This window comes from Globicephala melas, chromosome 4 (assembly GCF_963455315.2).
Source record: "Globicephala melas chromosome 4, mGloMel1.2, whole genome shotgun sequence".
Classification (NCBI taxonomy): Eukaryota; Metazoa; Chordata; class Mammalia; order Artiodactyla; family Delphinidae; genus Globicephala; species Globicephala melas.
In genome coordinates, this window is record NC_083317.1 from 12,522,466 (window position 1) to 12,539,838 (window position 17,373).

General features: G+C 48.9%; 1 protein-coding gene across 7 annotated transcripts in view; it reads left to right on the forward strand.

The window, feature by feature from the left end:
• The window catches only part of URB1 (URB1 ribosome biogenesis homolog), a 65,190-nt gene that overhangs the window by 35,997 nt on the left and 11,820 nt on the right, over positions 1 to 17,373 (forward strand). For all 7 annotated transcript variants that reach the window (XM_060297851.1, XM_060297852.1, XM_060297853.1 and 4 more), the window contains 10 exons: positions 97 to 276; positions 1,700 to 2,555; positions 3,458 to 3,659; positions 4,347 to 4,530; positions 6,396 to 6,454; positions 8,068 to 8,261; positions 9,224 to 9,334; positions 9,428 to 9,491; positions 11,341 to 11,512; positions 11,901 to 12,003. In XM_060297851.1, the coding sequence (XP_060153834.1) occupies positions 97 to 276; positions 1,700 to 2,555; positions 3,458 to 3,659; positions 4,347 to 4,530; positions 6,396 to 6,454; positions 8,068 to 8,261; positions 9,224 to 9,334; positions 9,428 to 9,491; positions 11,341 to 11,512; positions 11,901 to 12,003 (2,125 nt within the window). The remainder of the gene's footprint in view (positions 1 to 96; positions 277 to 1,699; positions 2,556 to 3,457; positions 3,660 to 4,346; positions 4,531 to 6,395; positions 6,455 to 8,067; positions 8,262 to 9,223; positions 9,335 to 9,427; positions 9,492 to 11,340; positions 11,513 to 11,900; positions 12,004 to 17,373) is intronic.

The window sequence follows — 17,373 nt, forward strand, 5'->3', positions numbered from 1 at the left end:
TCTCCCCTTCTGGCCCTGGGGGGACGCGGCAGTCAGTGTTCTGGTGACTGTCAGCCCTTCCTGGGCCTGAGGGTCGTGTGTGTCTGGTCCTCACAGCTGGGCAGGAGGACGGGGCCTCCCCTGCTGCAGTTCCTCCTGGACCTCCTCAGGCACCTGGTCATCCACTGTCAGCAGCTGGACGTCCAGAACCAGCAGAAGCGCCAGGCCGCCCAGGCTGAGTCCGACCTCTTTTTGGACGTGGAGTCCATGGCCTCGCTGGAGTTGGCCGATGACAAGGTACCGCCGCCCTTCCTCCCTGGGTCTCCTTCCGTTTCGCCTTTTCCTGTGAGGTCACAGCCACTGGCTTTCCCTCCGTTCTGGTTAAAAGCAAGTACGTGTTCATTGCAGGGAAGTAGGGAGATGCAGAGAACTCCAAAGGAGGCCCTGAGCACTATCCCCCGCCCACCCCGAGAGAAGCACAGTTTACTTGGGGCGTTCATCTTTCCAGTCACTTCTCTGCTCACACTTGCCCTGCTGCGAGCACTTTCCCTCCCACTGTGCCGTGAGCGTCCTGAGAACTCGGACTGCGTATTTTCCTCTTAAAGGGTTGCAGCCCGTGTTGAGCGAAGGCTGGGCAGTGGGCGGGGCCCTTCCTCATGAACACACACAGCGACCACACTGCCTGGGGAAGAGGGAGCCTTCCTCTCCTGCCGGCAGTCTCGTGAGTCAGCTTTTGAACTGGGGCCAGGCGGAATCTTTCTCACCATTTGCCATTTGACCTGTTGTACTGGGTTTGGGTGCAGGCGTGTTCCTCAGTTCACAGTCGAACGCATGGCTCCCTTCCTTTGATCTCCAAGGGGGCTTTCTTGGGGGGGCATTTGTTGGTGCAAGACCACCTGTTAGCCAGTCGTTGGGCAAAGCACTCCTGATGTGTGCTTTTCTGTTTTTCTTTCTGTTTGGGAAAGCTCAGTTGGAAAGTGTGATAGGCTCCTCTTTCCTTCCTGAAGAGTAAATAAGGAAAAAAATTTATTTCTGTCCCCGGGGACTGGGTGACTTCATTGACTAGGAATCGTGTTCAGCGAGGCTGTATCAAGTCATCATCTAATCCAGCAAAGCACACTCAGCTGCTCTCTGCTCCGTGGTTTAAACTAGTCTTGGGGTCAGAGCTAGTTCCTCAGGGGGTCACTCGAGGCCCAGCCTCCTTCTGGAAGTGGACGCAGTTTCACCTTCAGTTCTGGATCGTTTAACCCCTACCCATCTTCCCCAGCCACGGAGCTTCTCCGAAGCCAGGGTAGCCCTGCCCTGGTGGCCGGGTGGTACCCACGTCCCTCAACCAGATTTATTTAGGAGGGCAGGGCTGCTAGGGAGAAACCAGGAGACAGTTGATCGTCATCCCATTTTGGCACTTCTGCGTGGCCCGGCCCTGCCTGAGTGACTGTGCAGAGCAGTTTCACTGCACGGTCAATTCATTCAGGCTGCATTCGTCAGCTTCCTGCTGGTCTGGGGGTCACTGACCGAGCCACAGTCCAGGCCCCGTCGTTGTACAGGGGAGGAGGTGCGTTATGATGGGGGAAGAGCTTTGGGCTTGGGTTGGGGTGCTGCGGGCACCCCTGAGAGGGGCACTGGGGCTTAGGAAAGCTGCTTTCTGCTCTCCGTCCTCCTCAGTGGCTCCCGCTGGCTGGGCCGTGGGTGAGGCCTGTGCCCTGTCACTGTGTTTCAGACGCTGGAGGAGGTGCTCGTGGCCATCCTCAAGCATCCCACGCTGGAGGGCTGGTACCTGGCCCTGGAGCAGCAGGCGCTCCCCCCGCACACCCTCAGTCCCGTCCTCGTGAAGCTCCTGGCGGCCCACCTCAGCGCGGGAGTCCTTCCGCTGCTGCTGGCGAGTGCCCCCGTCCTCCAGAGCCTTGGTCAGCTGGGGCTCCTGGCCAGGTACTCGGAGGCCATCACCCAGAGTGTCCTGAAGGAGCTGCGGAACCGGAGGGCCTGCGCAGCCACGCTGGTGCCGAAGACCCTTCCTCAGCTTGAAGCCCTGCGGGGGCTGCACCCATACATGGAGGGCTCCCAGCTCCGGGAGGTCACCCTAGCCCTGCTGAGCCTGCCCGAGGCCCACCTGGTGGCCCAGCGATCCACTAAGTCCCGCCAGAAGGAGAGACATCTGAACGCTCTCGGGGAGACCCTGGTCCAGCTGCTGACCAGCCGCCCCCAGGAGCAGCTGCAGAGCGGCGAGCTCCTCCGGGCCTCCGAGTACGTGAGAGGCCTGGGGGCTTTGCTGCCCGCGCTGGCCGTGGACGAGCTGGACGCCGTGCTCCTCCAGGCTCTGCAGAGAGAGCCGGCTCTGGCCCCCGCAGTCGGGGTCACTCTGCTCGACTACTGCCTGGCCCGGCGGACGCCGGTGGCCCTGGGCACCGCGGCCCTGCTCCTGCAGCACAGCCGTCCCCACCTGCTGCGCTTTGAGCGGTGGTGCAGGCGGGCCAGCCTGGGGCTCTGCCTGCAGGAGGCCCTGGACGACTTCCTCCCTGTCGTCCGCGTGTACCTCCAGTGCAGGACCCGGGAACACTTCACGCGCCCCGCGGCAGGTACAGGAAGGGTGGGTTTGGGCAGCCAGGAGGGCTGAGAACTGTGTGTCCACCCTTAAGCCCTGGGACTTCACGTTCTGGAGGTATCATTTAGTTCTGTTTCTCCTCCGATGTCTGACCCAGCTCTGAGGATGGAGCTCCCATCGACCTCGAGTTACCCACGGGAAGCTGGGGCCGGCGGTGGGCGGTAGCTATGGCCGTTGGGGGCCAAGGAAGGAGCGGCCCCGGCTGGGTCTTGTTAGGTTGAGGGAGTGGCGCGGGTGATGGTCCTTTGCGCCGTCCCCCTCTCCCCACCGTTGGGAGCGTTGGTGGGTCCGTGCTGAGCCGAGGCACTCGGCTGGGCCCCGCTCTCTCTTCTCTCTCCACCCATTGGGTTTCAGGTCCAAGGCACTTCCTGATCACCTCCAATTCAATTTAATTCATTTTTATCGTGTGTACGAATGATTTTTCACTCACTGCTTTGCCTCTGTGCTGCATAGCTTCATATCATCAATAACAGATGTTTTTAAAAAGTAAGAGCGCCCCTGCAGGAGGGCGTCTTCCGGCCAGTGGTTCTCAGTGCTCTTCTCGTTCCCCAGTGAGTTCAGGACCTGGGTGCTCACCGTCTCGTCATGACCCTCGAGCCGGGGCTATGCCCAGGGCCTGCGGGACTGTTAGGGTTGAGTGATGAGAGGTGACCAGTGGCGTGCTGGTAAATGTTTTAACCACTGGCTCTTGGGGGAGACTGATTTGTAGCATTTGCCGATTTCCGTGGCGTCACAGCTCCTGCCGTGGTCAGTCTCGTGCTACCAGTGTGACATCACCCAGGTCACAGGTTTCCTGAAACAGAGCCACCAGCCCTTGTGAGCCGGTTGTCATGCTCCACGGCGCTCACCTCTCTCTCCTGCTTGTCTCTGCCCCAGTATCCTCTGCTGTCATTCCTGTCTTGAGGAAGGCCCTGTGGAGGCCGCTGCAGACCAGGCTTCTCAGTGCTGACGGGCCCCTAGAGTCTGGGCTGCATCAGGAGATCCTGGCCCAGCTGGTCCCATTTGCAAGAGCCAAGGACCTCCGTGTCCTCATGGACCGACTGCCCCGCTTGCTTCAGACTCCAGGCAGTCACAAGAGGTATGAAGGCTCGGGTTGTTTAATGGCTCTCCCTGTCTCAGCTTCCCTTTTCCCTGTAGTGGTTATAGAGCAGTGGAACTCGCTGCACTGCTGTTGTGCAGTTGGGGAGAAGGCAGTTCCTCCGAGAACTCTGCTTCATCCTGGCTGGAGCAAGTTCATCTCCATAAGTGGGTGGTTCTGATTCCCTCAGAGCCGTGGTTATCAACCAGGGGCGATTTTGCCCGCTCCAGGGAACAGTTGGCAACGCCTGACACCTTTTACTGTCACGATATGGGTATGGGGGGCTTGTTGCTTCTGGCTGCTAGAGGGTGGAGGCCAAGGGTGCTGCTAGATATCCTGTAATGCATAGGACAGGCGCCCTCCCCTCCCCCCGAAGAGAGAATTATCTGGCCCGAAATGTCAGGAGTGCTGAGGCTGAGGTAGCCTGATTTAGACAAAGTCTGGACAATACATCCTTTTTCTGGTGTGCTAGTAGTGTTTCCCCTAGTCGTAAAAGTTCTGGTGCATCTTTGAAGTTTGCGTAAGGGGCAGGGGAAGCCTGTGATCTCCGTGCTTGGGTAGTTAGTGTAGGGACCAGGGCTCAGGGCATCTGCCTCATACGGCCCATTGTGATGTTGGATTATATATACTTAAAGCTAGAGGGATTTGGGCCATGCCTGTAACTCTGAGTTTTGTCTTCTGCCGCAGTTGGGTCGTGGCTGACTCTGTCCTGGCTGTCCTGGAAGGGTCGGCAGAAGAGCTGCGTGCTTGGAAAAAGACTCTGCTGGAGGCCTGTGTACAGTGGTTGATCGCGTCCTTTAGCGGCGGCCAGCAAGATGATGGTACCCAGGATCGAGAGAAGCAGATGCTGCTAAGATTAAACGAACTGTTGGTAGGTGTCTCTTATTAGAGCCCCTGGTTAAATTTTTAAGGGAAAGAGTGAGATAGACAAACCCAGGTTTGCAGATACATTCAAGCCAGGTGGCGTGAATTCGACCTGTTGGGGGATGAGAGGAGCCATGTCTAGGAGGCGACGGGCAGGTGGAGGGCAAACTTTGAAACGATGAGCCATCTTTTATCAGGAATGGTTGCAGGAATTTGTCAGAATGCTTTTTGGTTGCATCTCCTGAGATGGTTATATGGTATTGTTTTTTGTTTTGACTGTTAACGGGGTGAATTATATTAACTGATTTTTGAACGTTAAACCAGCCTTGCATTCCTAGAATAAACCTACTTGGTCATGATATGTTCTCATTTTTACATAGTGGTGGATTTGATTTGCTGACATTTTACCAAGAAATTTTGTATCTGTGTGCGTGAGGGGTATTAGCTTATAATTGTATTTTCTTGCAGTGTCCTTGTCTGGCTTTAGGATCAGGTAATACTGGCCTCAGGCTGAGTTAGGAAGAGTTTCACTGGGTACAAAATTCCAGGCTAACAGTTTTTATTTTCTTCAGGCATTTTAAAGATGTTGCTTTACTGTCTTGTAGTGTGCATTGTTTCTGATAAGAAATCTCTCATTCTTATCTGTATCTCTCTTTCCATGATGCCTTTTTTCTCCAGCTGCTTTGAGGATTTTTTTCTTTACGTTGCTTAAACAGCATGATTGCGATATGCCTGAGCGTCGTTTCTGCAGGTTTTCTGTGCTTTGGGGTCAGCGAGCTTCCTGGCTCTGTGAGTTTAGAGCTTTCGTAAAATTTGGAAATATTTAGCTGTTTTGGGCCTTTATTTTCTTTTGTTTTTGATGTTACATTTTTGCACAGAGATCATTAGCTTCCTGAAGAACTTAATGTGTTGTGTTACAGGATTGTGAACTTAAGGCATATAGGAACCTGACCCAGTAGAGCTAGGGAAGAGGAGGAGAAGCATTCCTGGGATGTAAGGGAGTCGAGCTGTGGAGCCGGGGGTGCTGGGCTCTGCTCTTCTGGGGATTTGTGTTCTTGGGACAGGCCTCCCTCCTTACCCCACTTGGCTGTTTTCTTTCTCTCTCTCTCGCTCTTGGCCCCCCCCCCTTTTAACAGACTTAACTTTTTAGAGCAGTTTTAGGTTCACAGCAAAGTTGGGCGGAAACTCAGCGTTTCCACATGCCCCCTTCTCCCACACGTGCACAGCTTCCTCACTGTCAGCATCTCCAGCAGCCCTTTCCTTGTAATTGAGGTGTGGTTTTCATCTCGTGGAATATGAGGTCTTAAGTGTGTCGTTTAGTGCTGACAGATACACGTACCCCTGTGCCCACAGTGCTATCCAAGATTCTCATCATTCCAGAAAGCTCTCTTGTGCTTTCTCCCAGTTGGTCCCCTTCCCCCCAGAGCAGCCACTCTTCCGATGTAACATAATGCACCACGTTTGGAGATTTTTCTCCACGTCAGGGACTGTGGACCTACGTTGGCCCTGTTAGGGTGCAGTGGTCTTGCTCTGGGTAGATGTTCTCTCATGACAGTCACATGTGGCTGCACCTCTGTGTGTCGCAGATCAGTCAGTGCTATTCAGAATGGTGGACAAAGGGGAAAGTTACACAACTACTTGGGAATTTTCTTTTGGTCATTTGGTGATCATAGGTATGCTAAGACAGAGCTACTAGTGGAAATAACAAAACAATTAAAAAAAAATCAAAGTAAGAAGCAACTACAAGCTTTTGTGAATTGCTTAGATGACTATATTCCATATTTACTGTAGGGCTGTACTTTAAATTCTGTGTCCTCTATTTTAAATTAATTTGGATATTCCACATATACTTCTTGCTTTCTTTATTCCTAGAATTCACTTAATGAAGTTGATCCTGGTGACTGGCAGAAATTTGTGAAGACTGGACTCAAGTAAGTTGAATTTATTTTCTTGGTGCTGTTCAGTAAGGCGGCGAGTGTCTTTGCTGGTGCAGGGCCAGTGGTGTAGCTTGTTATTGGTGTAAAGGACGTGGTGGAGAAGATGCTGCTCCCATTTTGGGCAGACGAGACGAGACAGCAGTGTTGGGGAGGGAAAATGATTTGCCCGTTGACATGTGTGTACTTCTAACAGCGATGAGAGAAGCAGCCTTTAAAAAATGAAATATTTTTTGGAATTCCCTGGTGGTCCAGTGGTTAGGACTCTGCGCTCCCACTGCCAAGGACCCGGGTTCGATCCCTGGTCAGGGAACTAAGATCCCACAAGCCACGCAGCACAGCCAAAAAAAATAATAATAAATAAATTTTTTTACTGAAATATTTTTTAAAAGCCAGAAATGTGCAGAGAACAATACAGGAGCACCCAGATTTAATAAATGCTGACAGTTTTCTCTATTTGCCCTAATTGTGTCCTTTCCTTCCCTTGTCCCAAAGTGTCACTCTTCTGAGGTTGAGTTTTGTCATGGCCCTGTGTGTTGAACACTTTGGTTGCATGTCAGTATGTCTCTAAACAATAAACCACAGTGTTATTGAGTTTGACATTGTATACAGATGTATCACTTTATTGTCCCTCTTTTGCACTCAGCAGTTTTTGAGTTACCCATGTTGATACATGGCGATCCAAGTCATTGCTTTTTACTGCTGTGGGGCATTCTGTCTTACGACCGTGCCCCAGTTCACGTAGCCGGTGTCCTACTGGTGGACAGGACCTCCCTTCTTTCCTTCCTTCCTCCCTCCCGACTCTGCAGTGAACGTTGCATGTCTCTTCGTGCCCAGGTGCCAGATTTTCTGGGGGAGGGGTCCCTTGCTGGCTCTTAATGTGGGCACAGCTCCAGTTTTACTAGATTTTTTGATTTGTTCTCCAAGCTAACGTAACATGGTGTGGAAGTTCGTTTTGTCCTCGCTTCCTCACCAGCAGTTGATGTGGTCAGACTCTTTCTTTTTGGCAGTCAGGTAGTCATGAAACGGTATTTCATTGCACCTGTAATTTTCATTTCCCTGATTATTCATCAGTTTGAAACTGAGAAAAATACCCGAGAGAGAAATAAGTGAAGGTGAGTCAGAGGTAAATGGCAACCGAGGATTACCTTCGTGACGTGACGACATTTCTTTGAGTCTTTGGTTAATTTGCATTTCTAGAATGTTCCCTGTGTGCTAAGTGATTCTTAACAATATTCACAGATGACTAAAAACTTTTTTCTCCAGAGCATGATGTTTTCATTTCTTTAGTGGGTTCTAAAGGGATTTAAGATGAGAAGGCTTCTGAACCGTTAGAGGGGCGTTTTGAGTAGCTGAAAGGAAGGAAGGAGGGAAGCTGACCTGGCAGGTAGGCCAGGTCAGAAGTGCTCCCTGTGATGGGTGGGCGACTAGGTATGTGATGCTGCAGGTGTGCTGCAGCAGCATGGGTAGTTTGGGTGACGGGTGTATGACTGTGCACTCCAGGATTCTCACCTGTGTGGCGTGTTGGAAGTTTTCCTTGATAAAATGTCGAGAAAAAAGGTTTTCTATTGTTTATGAAGCTAGTTTTCCCTTTGATTCTTGCCTCCTAGATTTCGGTATCAGGACCATGCATTTCTAAAGGCCCTTTGTGCTGCCGTCCAGCTCCTGTATCTCCCGGAAAGCGCCGCACGCTCGCGGCTCACTCAGCTCTCGGTGGTCCACGCGATGCTCACCCAGCACTCCCTGTTCCTGCCCACTTTGCTGACGGCTGGAGAGGAGGAAACCCCAGGCAGTCCCGTCAGAGGTGATTCCTTACCCCACCTCCCACTTCAGACGCAGAGCTTATTCCTGGATTTCACGTGTTCTCAGAGCTAAGGAAGCATTACCCAAACGATACCCGAATATTTCATGTCTGTCAAATCCAAGCTCAGGAAATGTTTCCTCTGACTTGAGGTCACACAGCAAATGCAGACCTCTCTTCAGAGCCTATTCTGGCCTGCAGAAGCCAGATTTAAGGTTTTCTGCTGTATCGTGGGCGAGCGTTAAAACCTGGGAGTTAGTTAGGGGGAGTTAGGAGGGGGGGTTCTCACCTGGGAGAAATTGGTTAGTTGCGTTAAATGTCTTAATGGGGTGATTGAAACTTTTATCAAGGGCGAAGGGTTCGAAGGTCCCTGTCGGTGGGTCCCTGCTAGGGACTCGTACAGCCCAGGCTTCTTCCCTGGTCGGTTCGGTGAGTGTTTACGTTAGCATGGCGAAGACTGTGGGAGATGGCAGAGGTCTGAGGGGTCCTGCCCTCCCGAAGCCATACCCTGTTTAGAGACAAAATTGACATCCCCAAACCGTTAGGAATCACTGCAGAGCTGGTCTGTAATAAACTGCTAAGCTGGAGAGAACCCTTACCCAAGTTCCTGGTACAGGCAGTAGAAAAAGTAGAAAGGCTCCCCGCTTTCAGGCAGGAGTAGAAATATTAGAGATTTTGGTAACATAATCATGGAGAGAAATGCTTAGGTTTAAAACTCTTTGTTGCCTTAAAGTTTGGGAGGGGGCTTGGAGAGGCTGATGGCAGCCTCGTCAAAGTTGTGTTTATTTTAAAGAAGGAAAAAGCAGGGAAGGGACCAGGTGCAGTCCTCAGACCAGTGTTGTCTAGAGAAGGGTATCTCAAGCATTTGCGTTAGCTGCGGTGCTTCCTTCTTTCCTTCTCCACTTTTACTCTGCACGTGCCCATCCCCCTGTATTGCCGGGCATCTCAGTGTCCTTTTCTTCCAGAAGCGCTGGTGGACCTAATGTCGGTGGCAGTGAGGCTGTGCCCCTCTGTCTGCGAGAGCAGCCACTTCGCGGTGCTCCTCGGGGCCTACGGAGCCTCTCTCAGCGTCCTGGGTGAGGGTGCGGGGACCGGGCGGTGTGATCAGAGCGTATGAGGTCTCGGGGGTCACCAGGAAGCTTTCTAAACTGACCCTCAACTGACTTTAGACCAGAAGATCTTACTTCTCCTGCGGGCCTACGAACAGAACAACCATAGCCTGGTCAACTTCAGGTGAGTGCTGGGCCTGGAGGTGAGAACGGCAGGTCTTGAAGGCCCCACCCAGTGAGCTCCCCCAGGGAAAAGGGGGGCTGGGTGGACCCCTCGGCTCACACACCATTGCCAGCGTGGGCTGCTCTGGCCTCTCACTGTGAGGATGGTCCCTGATGGCCGGGCCTGTCTGGGCCGGGCCACCTCACTGGTTGACAGTGTGTGTCTGTCACTTCTGACCTGGGGGTCATTTAGTTGATTCTTCTGAAAACCTTTCTCTTGGTGCCTTCCTTTAGGTGGGAGTGACTTAGGTGGGGATCTGGGAAAAGACTGAGGCGCGCTGGCTGGATGTTAATTCCGCCCTCTTCCTTGTCTGTGCGTGCGTGCGTGCGTGTGTGTGCACACGCGCGCGGTGTCTGTCCCTGGATTTGTCTCTTTCCTGTCTGTCTGTCTCTGTGTCTGTCTGTCTGTCTCTCCTGGGTTCCCAGGGGCTGCTTGCGCCTTGGCCAGCACGGCTTTGGGCCCTGAGGGGCTGGGCTGATGCCTCTCCCTTCGGGCCCTGCCTGAGCTCTGCAAGGGCCGGGGTTAAGCTATTCATAGACAGCATCTGAGATTCTCTTTGCTGCCCTAGTTTCTTTTCTCCTTAATTTGGGACCAGCACCCCAGCATCTGCCCAGTACATAAGAAGAGCTTTGTGTGCTGAGACAGGAAGTAAGCTTACTGGGCCAAGAAAAATAGTTCAGGAGAACTCTGCAGGGAAGGGAAAAATATATTTCCCTTGTAGAATTCTTTTTTTTTTTTAAAGATTAAAGATGTATTAGCCTAGAAGCCCCCCGCCCCCCCCAAAAAAAACAGTAAAGAGAATCATTTTCTGCCTCTTAAAAGAGTCCAGGTCATGAATAAACATTGTCTCTCCCTTCCCCTCGTGGCCTCACCCACTTACTGCCTTGGAGGTGGTGCTGCGTCAGTTGTATTCTTTCTGGAATAAACAGCCCCTGTGTACACGAGGGAGAGGAGAGAAAACAGAAGCAGTCTCGCTCACAGTGAAGAGCGAGCCGTCCTACCCAACCCCCCAGCCTCAGAACCCCCCCAACCTCCACAGCCTCAGAACCCCCCCAACCCCCGCAGCCTCAGAACCCCCCCAACCCCCGCAGCCTCAGAACCCCCTCTCCGGTTAATGCAAGTCACACGAGGGCCCTGGGCGCGGACGGGTTCAGTCGCTTTCCAGGAGGAAGGCAAGGTGACCTCTCTGGGCGGCTGCCATGGGGACTGGTGGTGCGAAAGGTAGAGCTGGGGACGGCGCCAAGGCTGTGCAGTGGACCTGGTCCGCTCACGGCCCCGTGGCAACGAGGAAAGGTTTTATCAGTAGAGCATCATTGAGCTGCCAGGGTTCTGCCGCTGTGCCCAGCACACACTGGAGCCAGACTCCCCAAATGTGAATTCCTATTCTTCCACTTACCAGCTGGGCAGGGGACCAGCTGAGCAGCGTTCCAGATCCTCTCTGTGTCTCTCTTCCCGCATTTGCAAAATAAGGATGACACTAGTACGTACCTTATGGGATAGCCGTGCAGATTAAGTGAAATGAATACACATGAAAGGCTTACAGTAGTGCCTGGCACATCATAAACTCTCTGTAAGTGTTGGCCTCCATCATCCCCGACACTGTCACACCACCCTCATCATTGTCAACCTCTCCATCACTCCCACCTTCCCCCTAAGTTATGCTGGGGATTAAATGATACAACACAGGACATGTACTCAGTGCCTGGTGTGCTAGCTGCTCGACAAGGCTGCCTGCAGTGCCGTCATCACCATCGTCACCCCTGTTCCCGATGGGGCCCTGTGACCAGTCTGCTCTCCCATCCGGCTCTAGGCTGCTAACCTGGGGCCCAGCGGCCGTGGAGCATCAGAAGACGTGCCAGAGCCTGGGCAAGTCCCTGTGGCAGCAGCCGAGCGTCGGGGATATCCTCCGCCTGCTGGATCCGGACCGCATGATGAAGACTGTCCTCCACTTCCCCCAGAACCGGAGACTGCTGCCCCCCGAGGTGCGGGGGGCCCAGGGGGGAGCCGTCAGGTTTTAGCTGCTATAAAATACAAGCACTGCTTTTCTTGTGATTTGTCAACTTTTTATAAGTAAAATTCCAACCATATGCAAAGGTACAGAGACAGGACCCATGTACCTGCCACCCAGCTTCAAAACTTATCAGCACGGACCATACTTGTTTCTCTTATAACTTCTTTCCATCAAAGCAAATATCAAAGGTATAATTTCATGTACAAGCACTGTTGTTTTTTTTTTTTAATAGAACCATTTTTTAATGGGCTTGGATATTCATAATAATTTGAACTCTAGGTAATAGTGGGTAAACACTCACATGGTGTTACGCTTCTGCAGTTGCACCACACGTTTCTGTTTGTCTCGGGCTATTTCAGGACACACAGGAACCGATATTTAAAGACAGGAGCACGATGGATCTCAGTGACCTTTATGACCCCTGTTTCCTCCTTCATCTCTTCAGTGAATTGACCAGGCCAGGTAATTGCAGCCTTCCGGGTGGGTTGAGGGGCATGATTATTACCGTAATTACCAAATTAGGACCTTAATCTTGAAAATAATTCTTGAAGGATCTTCAGCTGCCTTCTCGCCTTTCCATTCCAGTGATTTTCAGCAAAGTAACAGTTAATGTTTTGAATCCACAGTGATTTTTTTTTAACTATAATTTTAAAATCTGGGAGTGTCCCTTTGTCTTTGATGTTTTCCTAATTTTAGTGACAAGAGCATTTTCTGAATTTTCACTGAATAGTGGTCACATACCAGCAGAAATGAGAGACTTTGTCTTTGACAATGAGTGAGAGCCTGCTAAGGTTGGCTTTTTCTTGGTTTAAGTATATTTTTGAAATTGTATTTTGTGTCTACTACCCTGAGGGTGGGAATCTTTGTGGGTGAATGCTTCGGAGAGACAGAAAGAACAGAAATGTGTATCAGTACGTGCTGGTAAAGACCAGCGTCTGATTCCCGGCCGGTCAGGTCTGTTGGTTTGGGGCATTTTGTTGGTGATTGGTGTGTATTTTTTTTGCGGTACGCGGGCCTCTCACTGCTGTGGCCTCTCCCGTTGCGGAGCACAGGCTCCGGACTCGCAGGCTCAGCGGCCATGGCTCGCGGGCCCAGCCGCTCCGCGGCATGTGGGATCTTCCCGGACCAGGGCACGAACCCGTGTCCCCTGCATTGGCAGGCGGACTCTCAACCACTGCGCGACCGGGGAAGCCCTGAATTTGCGTTTTCTTAATGGCTAATGATGATGAACATCTTGTGGCTTACACACCATCTGTAATCCTCTTTGGTAAAGCATCAGTTCACGTCTTTTGCCCTTTTATTCTAATGGGTTTTGTTTGTTTGTTTGTTTTTACTGTTGAGCTTTGAGGGTTCTTTATATATTGTACCTATTAGTCCTTTGTTTGATATGTGATTTGCAAATATTTTCTCTCACTGTGTAGCTTATCTTTTCACCTTCTTAACAGAGTTTTTCAAAGAGCAGCAGTTTTCAATTTTGATGAAGTCCAGTTTATCAGTTCTTCCTTTTATGGGTCATGCTTTGGTGTCAAGTCTTAAGAACTCTTTGCCCACCGCTCCATCCTAAAGAATTTCTCCCATGTTTATTTCTGAAAGTTTTATAGTTGTAGGTTTTACATTTAAGTCTGTGGCCTATTTTGAGTTAATTTTTGTATAAGGTGTGAAGTTTAGGTCCAGCTTTGTTTTCTCGCCTGTGGGTGTTCCGATCCCGTCCCCACTTGTCGGTCCTCCATCTGTCCTCCTCGCCCTTCCTCCTGGTTACTGCCGGGCTGGGGAGTCCCGGTGCCCCTGCATTGACACTTCCTGGCTGGGAGGGCAGGAGTGGCCATTACTGCTCTTCACGTGGCCTCCACTGGCACCAAGCAGGAGCCTCGTCCTTCCTCTGTATTAGGGTCCCTCCGATGCCCAGTGGGGACCAGCCAGCATGAAGCCTGAGGGGCTCCCTCACTCCTCCCTCCTGGTTGTAATGGCCGTGTAGATTAGGTGCACCAGGAAACCATGCCTCACTGATTGCCCTGTTTTCTCCCCTTTTAAACTTGATGGTCTTTTTATACTCAAATGCTCTTCCTTATGGACTTGCTGATCCTCTACCACTGCCCTTAGTTCCTAACAGAAAGATGAGAGGGCTGTGTTCTCAGAGACTAGCCTCTCCATGAACACTGGGTTCTGTGGCTGAGCTAGAGTTTCTTTGCAAGAGAGCAGGGGCATTTCCTTTCATGCACATGTCAGATGGTGATGATGGCCAGCAGATATCTTAACTGCCCTGGTGGCTTTTAGCAGCGACCAAGTGAGGCACATCTACTGCGCTCTTTGATTCCCCCCAGGTCTTGGCAGTGCTGGCTAAGTCTGTTTCTCATCAAACATGAAAATAGATTTTCCACAGTCTAAAAATACGATGCAACTTGAGTGAATTATAACAAATCATTTAGTCTGTTGCTCTTTCAGGAGAGCTTTTAGGAGACAGAAGGCAAAGGCTTGGAAAACAGTAGAGAAATAGTAAAAATCAGGGCAGTGTTTTTCCCAGAATCTTGGATAGTGGGGGTAAGGGGGAAGGACAGGATCTGGAAGGCCTTTTGTGAAGAGAGGTAACTAGTAAATGCTCTTTCAAGTTAGGGAAATCTCCAAATACAGCCTCTTTTACATTTTATTGGTATAATATAGGTAGAAAAATTTGCAGAGCATGTCTACCCAGAAAGGACTTGCAGTAGCTTAAAATACTGCTTATACCAAAATCATTCATGTTGAAGTAGAAAATTTTAAAAAGCATATAAGTGGATAGGGAAATAGTTATGCAAAACAAATAAGCAAACCAAGAAAAACTAGGTTCATTAAATTTTGCTCTGGGCTACTTATAATCCAGAACAACAAAAAAAATGGAAGCATAATATTTTAAACAAATTTCATCATCTGATAAAAGGAAGTAATACCAGTTCAACAGGAGAGAAAAATTCCTAGCAGTAAAATGATAAGTTGAACAGAACAGAAATCTGTGAACAGTATAATGGCCAAAGGTTTACTGTGGTTGAATTGTCACGAATCTGTTTTTTCGTTTTATTACTTTTTAAAAAGTTACTATTCCATTTACTGTTGCCCTGGTGGATCACTAAACATGAACAGTGTTTTAAGTAAACTTTTATTGAAGTGTGATATATAGACACCAGTGCAAATCATATACGTGTGGCTCAAGTTTTGGTGAAACCACTGGCCAGATAGGAACAGAACAGAATCGGCAGCTCCTCCTCGGGCCCCTTCCTGGCCAGGCCCCTTCCTCCCCAGTAGGGACCAGTGTCCTGTATTTGAACTTTGCGTAAATGGCATTAAACACTTTCTATTCTTTTGTATGAGCTTCGTTTATCTACGTTATATTTGTGGGATTCATCCATGCTGTGTGTAGCACAGGTTCTCCACAGCATGTTTTTACTTCCTGCAGTGGCACCCGGGTCCAAGTGTTGCTCAACATTCTGCAGTCCTCAATTGGGTCACCTCCTCCTGCCTCCCGCCTCTGGTGACCACAAATCTGATTAGTTTGTGTGCGTGGTGGCCAGGCTTCAGAGAAACTCGTCTCACTGCCTTTGCTGAAGATGGAACCTGTTTTCTTAACCTCACTGCTTCTTTTCTGTGAGTCCTTGGCTGGAAAGCAGGGCCAGCCAAGGCTGTTAGCAATGGCAGTGACAAATGATTTTTCCACAGCAAATTCTTGTCCTCAAGAGAACCGGGCTGAACTCTTTGGCTTCTAATTCACAGAACAGGGAGGCCCCACGTGCGGTTCTCACCAGACCACTGGGCACAGGCTCCATGGACCGCTCCCTGTGACGAGCCTTCCTGGCCAGGCCGCCTCTAGGAGGTGGTGTGGGAGGAGGCGTGATGAACAGCTCTTTATGCTCCGACAGCACAGCTGCACTGCCACCAAAGCCCGTAAAACGTGGGGTGCTTTTTCTTTTAATCCTTGATAATTGTCCTGGTTAAGCCATTTTGGTTTGAAAATCTGTTATCACAAGGCCGAATCTCTATTTATGAAGTTCTTAAAACAAAGAGAATGGTATTTATAACTATTTTTTGATAGCCTATTATGTTTTCAACACTCAAGGGAAGCTCTTTTCCATACATGTTACAAAGCCAAGACTTCCGGAGAATAACAGAGATGACCACAGAACATGAAATTGACTTTTCCTCACGGACATGTGGAAAATCCTTTTGTCTTAGAGAGTATCAGTGATTACTAAAAATATCCCTGCTGAGTACTAGCTATTTTTAGTGAGTGTAATATTAAATGTTTAGAGTGTTCTCTTTTCCAGATTGATTCCATTTATGTGTGTTTGTTATGTAGGTATGGAGGTATCTTAAACATATTTCATCTTTTCCAAAACAATATAATTTTATCCCTCAGTTTGATGCTTTGTAAAGCATTTGGCATTTTTTCCCCTTCCCATCAAAAGTAGTCACTTGTTAGAAATGAGAAAATTTAGTCCATAAGCTGTTAGAGCCCAAGAGTCTTCTGATTATTCTTTTTCCATCCTTTTACTTTTTCTTTCCTTCCAGTTTTATTGAGATATAATTGGCATACAGCACTGTATAAGTTTAAGGTGTACAACATAGTGACTTGACTTAACATACATCATGCAGTGATTACGACAGTAAGTTTAGTGAACATCCGTCATCTCATATACATATAAAATTAAAGAAATATAAAATATTTTTTTCCTTGTGATGAGAACTCAGCATTTCCTCTCTTAACAACTTTCATATATAACATATGGCAGTGTTGATTATATTTACCATGTTGTACATTGCATCCCTCGTACTTATTTATCTTATAACTGGAAGTTTGTGCCTTTTGACCGCCTTCATCCATTTTCCCTCCTCCTACCTCCTGGCTCTGGTGACCACAAATCTGATCTCTTTTCCTGTGGGTTTGTTTGTTTGTTGTTTTCAAGTATAGTTGACCTACAACACTGTTAGTTCCTGGTGCGTAACATAGTGATTACCTATTTCTGTACATTTCAAAATAATCACCACTCTATCCTTTTACTTAAAATGTGCATCTTGAGGTTAAAAGTGGTTTCCTGTAGACAGCGTATACTTGGGTTTTGTTTTTATATACAATCTGACCGTCTCTGCCTTTTAATTGGAATGTATATACCATTTACATTTAATGTGATTATCAATCTGATTCCACTTTATCTGCTTTTTTGGCTTTTAGCTATAATTTGTGTGTGTGTGCTTGTCAGCATATGTACGTGGGTGTGTGTGTACATGTGTTTTTGTGTGCATGTGTGTGTTGGTTGCTTTAGGGTTTATGGTATACATCTTCAATTTATTGTGGTTTACTTTCAAGTGAGATTATACCACTTCATGGATAGTAGAAGCACCTTACAATAATATATATCTCTCCCTTCCTGGCTTTGCGCTATAATTATCATACTTTTTCCATCTGTTGATAAATGTTAAAAAGCCTACAATATGTGGTTGTTTTTGCTTCAGACTGTCAATTACCTTTTCAAGGGATTTAAATATTTTGTTTACCCCATAGTTACCATTCCTTGTTCTCTTCATTCCTTTGTGTAGATTCAGATTTCCATCTTCTATCATTTTCCTTCTCATCAAAATACTTTTAAGAATTCTTATAGTTCAAGGCTGTTGGTGATCAGTTCTTTCAGCTTTTCAGTCTTAACTTTTGAAAGATTTTCATGGGGTAGGAAATTCTCAGTTGACAGGTTTTTTTCTCATTGTACTTTAAAGACGTTGTCACCTTGATTCTGGATTGCATTGTTTCTAACAAGAAACAGTGTTCTTATCTTTGTTCCGCTCTATGTTTTGTGACCACTTTTAAGATTT